Genomic DNA, 8,871 nt, shown 5'->3' with positions numbered 1-8,871 from the left:
AATAAAACAAGATTTCACATTATGTTTTTTAAAGAGTAAATTTTACACTTTCTTTTTTTGACTGTTTTCTCTTACATAACAGATGACATAAGCCATGCTGGCTAAAAGAGTGTTTTTACAAAAACAGAAAAAAATTCTGACAAATCAGAAACAGGTACTGAGTCTTTGTGGCCATCTCAGATTCAATAATATCAAACTTTCCAATTATCTCAAGCCCTGCGACTTTAGTTTCTTATGTCAAAATAATTCCATAGCAGTTTTCTTACAGTCTCTGTGTTCTCTGTAAAGTATCAATTTTATGTCCCACTGGTGACTACTAACTCTAGCAGCTCATCTTGATCTAAATACTTCAACAACAACAACAACAAAACTGATTCCTACTTTTCAGACATTTGAACTTGAGACAACTGTGTTCACTGAATGTAAAATAACAAACAATAGCTAATATGTATAAGGTATTATCTATACCAGGCAACGTCCTTTATATAAATTACATAATGTAATCATCATAGTATCTCTATGAGGATTTTAATTTCTACTATTTTAATTCCTACTTTTTTAATTCCTATTTTGGATGAGAAACTTGTCCAAAGTTAAGAAACCCGTCCAAGGTTGCAGAGCTTTTCAACTGTATAGATAGGCAAGATTTAACCTCAGGTAAGCAACATTTTAAACTATGACACCTTAGAGAAACTCCATCTCAAATCTCAGCCTTCTTAACTCAGAAAACACAAAGTGCAGCTCCAAAGCATAATAATTATTCTGGTATGACACAAACGTCTCAAACTCATCTGCCCATCTTGTTCTGTCCTCCTCAGCCTCGAGGACCTAAGAGTCATGTAATCAGCTGCTCCTACTCCAATTCAGCCAGTAGCCCACAGTGCCAAGGGTACAGAAGAAGGAAAAGGAAGGAAGGGGACGCTGGGGAAAGCAAGAAAGAGAAAAAGGCAGAATCAAAAAATACATAAAGAAAGAATGAGAGAAATTTGTTATGGAATATAAGAAACATCTAGTGATAAAAAAAAAAAAAGATTAAGTCTTACCAATGACATGAAAACTCATCTTCCTATTAGAGATTACAATATCTTATATACAGCTACATATATCCTCAAGTTATATGTGACATTTTAATGCTTAAAATTAGGGTATATAGATGTTATCAACGCATAGACTTAACCATTCTATAATTTTGAAAAGTTAGTCATAAAACATTGTACAAGCCAAAATGGAACATTATTTTTCATTTACAGACCATATAGTGTGGGTTGTTCTATAGTTGACTTGAACTTATCTGTCAACCAGTTTTTAAACTTGGCAGCTCTTCCTTATCACTCTCTTAGTTAAGAAAATTTCTTCATATCGTTTAAACTTCAAAGACATGAGACAGGAGAGAGAGAGCCACTTTTTTTTTTGCCAAGTGTTCTTATGAGTTGGAAGCAATGGACATTTGTTCATAGCCCTGTCTGATTTTTGGCACACAGCAGATAAGCTCTGAGAACACATACTCACCGTTACATGGAGAGGAAAGAACAGATACCATAGCACTATTCACTTTATTTTTAGATACGTATCAAAGCTATTCGGGTTTCTTAAGAAGATCTAACAGGACAAAAAAAAATGATGAGAGTATCGCTCTCATGCTGTGTTCTAAATGAGTCCTGTTCATTTTCTTTAGACATTAGCCATTAGAATATATTCAGAACCCCTGGTTCCCTTCTGCCTGATTGCCAGAGATACCTCCTTAGAACCATTTGCTAGGACACAAATATAATATATGCAAGACAAATCAGCAAATTGTTCAAGTTACTAGCTGCTTCCAAAAATGCTAATTTCAGCAATAACTATATGCCTTCCCTTCCCAAGATGTTAGCACTGCCATCAAAGAGTTCTGGGTCATTTTCCTGACTCTGAAGCTCAGCTTCCCCAAACACTACCAAGAACAAACCAAGAAAGCTAGAGAAAGGCATGCACTAGAAAGATAATTCTGAAGTAATACGTTCTTCTAAGAATATCTTTTAATTTTGAAGCTTTGAAAAAATATATAAAAACTGGCCTTGAGCAAGATAAAATCTCTATTCTTCCAGAGCTGCCTCATCAACAGCCTTGTTTCTGGGAATGCCCTATGCACTGAAGAACAAACTGATGAAAGACTTCAGGGCGGCAGCCAACTCAGGGCCACAAAGACCAGCTATATACAGAGAGAGTGCTAAGGTCTTGAAATATCGGGGAAGCAGGAAAATTCTAGACAGGTAGAAAGGACAGAATTGACTGAGATGACTAATGACAACCAGGGCTGGCTCCAGGAAAGGTATGTTCAGTCCCTGGTCATCCAACCAACAACAGAGAGAACCTCAGCCTTTCCTGGTCCTCCCATCTCTCCAACAGTCATTCAGTGAGCAGACTGGCCTTTGGCACATAGCAGGAGTCCCAGAGGACATGGGTGAGTTGGCAGTCTATGCCACTTAATTCCTATTGAGTGGTGGACAGATTATTTGACTTCTCTGAGTCTTGTAGAATGGTGATAATAAAGCTTGCACTGACTACGTCCCAAGATCATTGTGAAGGTCAAATATAATAACATACATCAAGGTGTATAGCAAAAGCATAAGAGCTATAAGATACAGGCCTAGGAGATGGGCTTCCTAAAACTTACATAAACCCTGGCTAAATGAAGGAGACTATAAATTACAGCCAAAATGTAGTTCTCTATACAAACAAGCCTCTGCCGTTACTGTATGCCACCTAGTCAAAGAAATCATCAATAACTGAAAAACTCAGAATGCTCGACCGAAACAAGCTGGTCACGAGTGGATCATGCTCCTGACCAGAGCGCAGTCACACTGGTGAGTGATGGCAGTGGCTTGTTCTTGTGCTGTCTATCCTCACTCTTTCCTTCCTCCAGGAAAGCACCCCCTACTCTTAAGTACCCCTCTGTCCGCCCTCTCTCCCACCTTGTGCTTATAGTGGAGCCTGCCCATCCCTGGATACAGCTATTTTATATCCACCTCCCTTGCATCTATTTTTATTTTCAGTCTTTATCCACTCTTAAAGATAATCCATTCTAAATATGTTATCTACCCTGTGAAAGCAATATTTATTTGGTATATTTGTTACAATATAAACTCATAATAAGCTTCTTCAGTGCTCAAAGTGTGACCTACAAATTCGTTGTCAACTTTGTTCATATGGCTGAGTGTTTCTATCTTTACCAAAATTAAGAGAAAAAAATCCGTCCCCTAGCTATCTATTAAACCAATTTAACTGTCTTTTTCTAATTCTATCATTAAGTACAGAGAATAAAACCATATAGTACTCTTCTACAAGTCCAACATCCCTGATTATTTTAGTGAGTGTTTTAGTAAATACATAGAAAGTAAACAGCGAAACAGAAGCAGAAATAGAAAAATGAGAAAAAAAAAACAGAATTTATTCTGTGATAAATGCAACATAAAAAGACTAGAAAGAAATATTACCCAAATTGTTATTTCTAAGTGGCATTTGATGGACAAATTGTTTACATTTTTCTGCATTATTAAAAGTTCTTTACTGGGTATGTAGTACTATTCTAATTTTTAAAGTCACTAAAAAAATACTAGGAGAAAAGTGTGTAAATGAAGAGTTAATTGCTCAAAACTGAGCAACTGATCACTACAGAGCCTCACTCAACATTGTTGGGACTTTATGTACTCGCAGGGAAATCAGCTCTGGCTAAAGAGACCTCGGTCAGCCTGGATCCTATCTGTTTCAGAAGTGGACGGCAACGCAGGCATCAGAACATGAATATCTGACCCTATCACCAGGTAGTCCATTCCACTTCAGCAGACAAACATATCTAGGAAAGAAAGTCACTTTTAATAATATTTTAAAAAACAAATGAAAAGGATCTCTGAACAAAAGGCTGGAAGTTCTAAGTAGCATGCTCTGCTTTCAGAGGCACTGAGCAAAGCTGGTCTCTGAAGCTTAAGGACAAGGTGCTCACCACTGAGAAGCTAACAGTGGGTAGGTACCCAGAGAGAATGCACCTACCTACTGCCATGTATTGGGTGCTCAAAACAGTTATATAAAAATGATAGTAAACTGAATAATCACGATGAAATGTGTAATTGATTGAAGGGGTACCACTAACTTGCATACTAACAGGGGGTGAGACTGAGAGGGAAGGCTTCATGGAGGAGGTGACACAATGGTTTAAAGGCTAAGTAGGCATTTGGCAGGCAGAGAACATGGAGAAAGGTGGGGGGGGGGCCAGGAAAAAAAAAAGTATTGGGTTTTAAAAAAAAAAAAAAAAAAAAAGAGAGAGAGAGAGAGAAGTTGGAGCAGATTAAATGGCTTAGCTTCACAGAAACTAAAGTTGAACCGAGCCTTGAAGAACCGGTAGAATTTGCATAGAAGTGAAAGGAGAAGGAAAAGGACAGCATAAACAAAGAACACTGCGGGAAGAAATGGAATGTGCGAGGTTTATTCTTTCAGTAAATGTTTACTGAATGCTACTCTGTCCCAAGCCCCAGGCTAAGACCTTGGGGTGTGAAACAGAGCTTACTGTAACTCAAACCAACTGGACATCGACCCCATGAGACCGGTACTGCTCTTCCCATTGTAGACGTGAGGAAATTGAGGCTTTACAATGAGGATACAATTTGTCCAAGAACACAGAGTTAATCAATAGCATAAATCTAGTTTAAGGTGTGTTTTATTATAGCCAGGCTTTAGAGAATATTGGTGAGTTGCTGGTATCTTCACATCATGCTTAAAGTTCAGAGGATACTGGGAAAAACTCATGCAGCCCCTATCCTGCTATTCAAATAAAAATTATGAACATCGCTTACTTTCTTTTATAATTTTTTTTTTTCTGCCCTGAAGGATAAATATGAGGGAGTCACCAGTTCTTACTTATAAATGTCCCAGGTCTTTTGGAACAATTATTAGCAGGACAAGATCAGGCTCTGGAAACAGCCTAATTACACCAACTGGCAACTGATTTAAGTCCATCCACTTCAGAACGTGCTCAAATAGCAAGGAGAGCAGATCCAGTGGCCATCTGAGAAAGGTCAGTCAGGTTCCCACCAAAAAAACGTTTCATAAAGACAAAGCCAGACTCAGGATTCATGTGGAAAATGTTAAAACATGCTCCGTGCTGGAAAATTCAGAGAATCCCACACTGCTGATGGCCTGCAGACGACTATTCAGTAAATGACATATCTTCCAAGAAGCTGAGCTTAATTATTCAGAGATTGTCTAAAATCAGCCCTTGAATTGGCCAGGTCCCCTGTATCGCTGGCCAAACTAAGTGCAGGTTCCTCCCATGTGAATAAGCTCTTCTGAAATTAAGGAAACTTTCAGCCCACAAGGTATATTTCTAAACACAAACAGACATACATGCAAACAGTTTGACAAAGAACAAAAAACCTGCTTAAAGTTTCCTTCTGAGATTAACCATGTGCACTTAGGTAAAGGAGGAAAAAAGTTTTGTTTGCTTTTTAGGTTCATTGAAAAGTCATTTAAGTCTATAGTAATTCTTCTTTTGCCACATTTACTTTTTTTTCAAACGAGGTGTTCTTGTATGCTTATTAAAAAGCTACAAGACTCTAATCAGAAATAGCACTGATAAATTTTCTCTATCATTAAATAGGAAAATTCGTTTTTCCATTAAAATTTCTTTTAATTCTTTAATGAGAGCATAGCACATAGACTTGCATTCATACAATGCTTTCAAATCTATTTTTGTATTCCATTTGGAGAAACAAATCTGATACCATTATTTATGATTACGGCAGCGCTTCATATAGGCCTCTTACTATATTTGGACTGTCTAAGGTAGGCAGCCAGGCCTGGGATTCTTATCTCCCAAAAAGCTAAAGTTTATTGCAAAACTTCTCTATAGTTGAAGATGAAATCTGAAGTCCAGTTTGATCAGGGGCTGATTAAGGGGTGCTTTCAGCTTAAGTGGACTCAAATGAGGTTTTTTCAATGGTCCCAGGATCATTTCTGTCCTTGCTTTTTTTCCTCACACAACATTAGGGTTTCCCAATGTCTTAACATTTCCTTAGAGAAGGCTAAGTTAACAGGGTCCAGGCACAAAAACAAGCAACGCGGTTTCTGAACCTACACTTAGTGAGTCTGTTCCCAGCGGGCCCTTCATATGAGTGTCTACACTTAACTCTGTAGAACTGACAAGCATACAAAACTTGGCCTAGAGAAAAATATTGAAAATATGACTTAAATATTTATTTTTAGGGCAGCAAAGAGGGTTGGAAACTTCTACTATATTCCAAAAAGTAGAGATGTTAATAGTCTCTTATAGTAACTAAAACTGCAAATAGGCTAGTATTCCCAGGCCATTTTGGAGAAACATTTAAGACCATCCTAAACTACAAGAAATGCTTACCTTGCTGAAAAGAGAGGCAGTTCTGTCTCCATGGGCCTATGAAAATAGAGGCCCCAAGTCTGACTACCTCACAAGTATCCCTTCCAAGTTCCAGCTTTTGCTTTTCTGGAATATTTGACTTCTTCAGAGGAACTAAAAATGAGTCAAAGAGACCTACATAGTACTTTTTAATTTACTCTTCAAGATATAACACAATGCTATGGTAGGCAACTCGATAAATAACATGAATTAAATGTTGAGGAAAGTGTCATCTCAAGGTTCAGTGGCTTTTACATTTGTCTCATGGATAAATCTCTAACGTCTGTTCCCTGTGCTCACTTTCCACTATATAGAGTAAGCGCTTCAGATTCTTCTACTAGAAGTTTTCTAAAACTGAACACAGGCTGCTTCCACCAAATATTTTTTAAAAACTTACATAATCTTTGTTTTCTTTACTAAGGGTCCAACTTTACTGTAACTATGGTGCTCACGCAGCCAAGGGTAGTCTCCTCCTCGCAAATGTGTAACTTACTGGAGCTGATATCCTAACAAAAAAACAAATACCCTGAGCTTACATGCACTACCTGGCTATGTAAATTCCAGCCCACCACAAAGAGAGCTAAATCTCAGGATGGCCTTTCCTATCTACAAATCCAGCTCTCAAGAGCTGGTCTCATTACAGTGGTTCTTAGTGTGGTCCCCAGACCAGCAGCATCAACATCACCTGGGAACTTCTTAGAAATGAACACTGTCAGGCCTACCCCAGAGCCACTGAATCAGGAACTCTGGTGGTGGGGTGCTGCAGGTGACCTATTCTCTCCTTCAAGTTTTGAGAAGCGTTTTTGTACTGCAGTAACTATCAAACCACCAGTGTTTGTACCCTCAGAGCCTGCAGGTGTCACTAAAGGCCAGCAAGAAGAATTACAGGAGCATGAAGCTTAAGTTGTCACAGAACAGTCTGCCTGGCCACTCAGTTCCGTAACAGCTGCCTCATCCTCCGCCAGTGAATTCAAAGGTCACAGTACATCTCAGCTTTGAACAGGAACTGAACTGAAACTCTTCTCAGAGCAGTATACGTAGTAAACCTACAATTATCAGGGATGTGATCTATATTTAATTATTTTGAAGGTTTTTGTGTTTAATACGAGGACACACACTTTAAAAATAAAATGTCAATACAGAACAAAATAAACTTATATTATCCTCAGCCATTGTGTGCATTTGAATAATAATGCACTACCCTTAAAACCTCACTGATGTGACAAAAGCGAGGAGAGGATTTTTCTAATGTAAAGCATGTACAGTGGTAGTTCTTTGCTAGAGTCTGCCAAAATCCTAAATTTTGCACTGTTTTACTATATAAACATATAATGAAGATGTGGAGCAAAAGGAACTCTCATACATTGCTGGTGGGAGTGTAAATCAAACCACCACTTTGGGAAACCGTTTAGCAGTGTCCACTAAAGCTGCACATACAAGTATCCAGGACAAGCAATTCCTCTTCTGGAGGTGCGCCCTAGAGAAATGAATGCCTCTGTCTACCTTAGAAGTGCAATTCATAATAGTTACCAACTGCAAACAATCCAAAGGGCCACCCACAATAGAGGAGATAAATATTCTGGATATTCAAACAATAAAATAGACACATCAATGAAAACACAAACCAACCAACAAACTGCAACAACCAATATGGACGAATTTCACAGTCATAATGCTGAGTGAAGGGAGCCAGACACAAAGGAGCACACACTGATCCAAACAGGCAAAACGAATCTCTGGTGACAGAGGTCAGCAGAGAGGTTACCGTGGCTTATCTACCAACAGCCAGGAGGAGCTTGCTGAAAAGCTCTACATCTTAACCTGGAGGACGGTTATAGGGGTGCATACATATGAAGCCTCATTGAGTTAAACACTTAAATGTGTACACTTTACTGTATGTATTTGTTTCTTTATAAAGGAAGAAAATGTTAAACATACAAAAACACTGACAAACTGTCATGTAACAATTTTTAATATCCACCATAAAAACCTACTGGGCAAATATATTATCATCAGCAAATACAGCACCTGGTGAGCTAGATCTCAAAATTAAATACAAAATTAAATAGATTTTTCTTATTTCCAATGTTATGCCATCATATAAATGTATAATTCTATAAAAGGGCCGAACCTTTCTGGCTTGCACACCCTAGTCCCAAACTCCTTTTATGCTGCCATCATGTGTGACAACAGACTGTCCGTCCGTCATCCCAAGGCCCTGAATGGCTGGTCATAATCGAGCGGGAGGCTAAGAGGCCGGGCTGCAGTACTCCTGTCATTACCTACCCGCCCGAATCGCTCCTGTCCTAACCGCTACCACCATCCTGCTTCCCCGCTTCCTCACCATCTAAGGCTTGTCTCAGGGCAGGAGCCATGTTAAGACCGCGCAGTCTCCGAGGCCATTCGGGCCTGCTGGATCCTAGCTTTCGACCTATTAGGAGTCCGCACGCGGGCCCGGCTGCTGCAGC

The 8,871-nt window shown here is 38.9% G+C and overlaps 1 protein-coding gene across 6 annotated transcripts in view; it reads right to left on the bottom strand.

Moving 5' to 3' along the window:
* Window positions 1-8,857, bottom strand: part of RNASEH2B (ribonuclease H2 subunit B) — a 64,034-nt gene extending 55,177 nt beyond the window's left edge. For 2 of the 6 annotated variants that reach the window (XM_023536690.1, XM_023536688.1), the window contains exons 1-2: window positions 8,690-8,741; window positions 6,386-6,517 (exon numbers count right to left, since the gene is read on the bottom strand). In XM_023536690.1, coding sequence (XP_023392458.1) covers window positions 6,386-6,517; window positions 8,690-8,726 — 169 coding nt within the window. In that variant the 5' untranslated portion in view covers window positions 8,727-8,741. The other 4 variants (XM_011370327.2, XM_011370329.2, XM_011370328.2 and 1 more) reach the window with 4 other exon arrangements.
* Between the last annotated feature and the right edge of the window lie 14 nt (window positions 8,858-8,871).

Source organism: Pteropus vampyrus, unplaced genomic scaffold (genome assembly GCF_000151845.1).
Source record: "Pteropus vampyrus isolate Shadow unplaced genomic scaffold, Pvam_2.0 Scaffold167, whole genome shotgun sequence".
NCBI lineage: Eukaryota > Metazoa > Chordata > Mammalia > Chiroptera > Pteropodidae > Pteropus > Pteropus vampyrus.
Note: the sequence above shows the minus strand (reverse complement) of the source record. Positions and strands in the feature narration are given on the sequence as shown.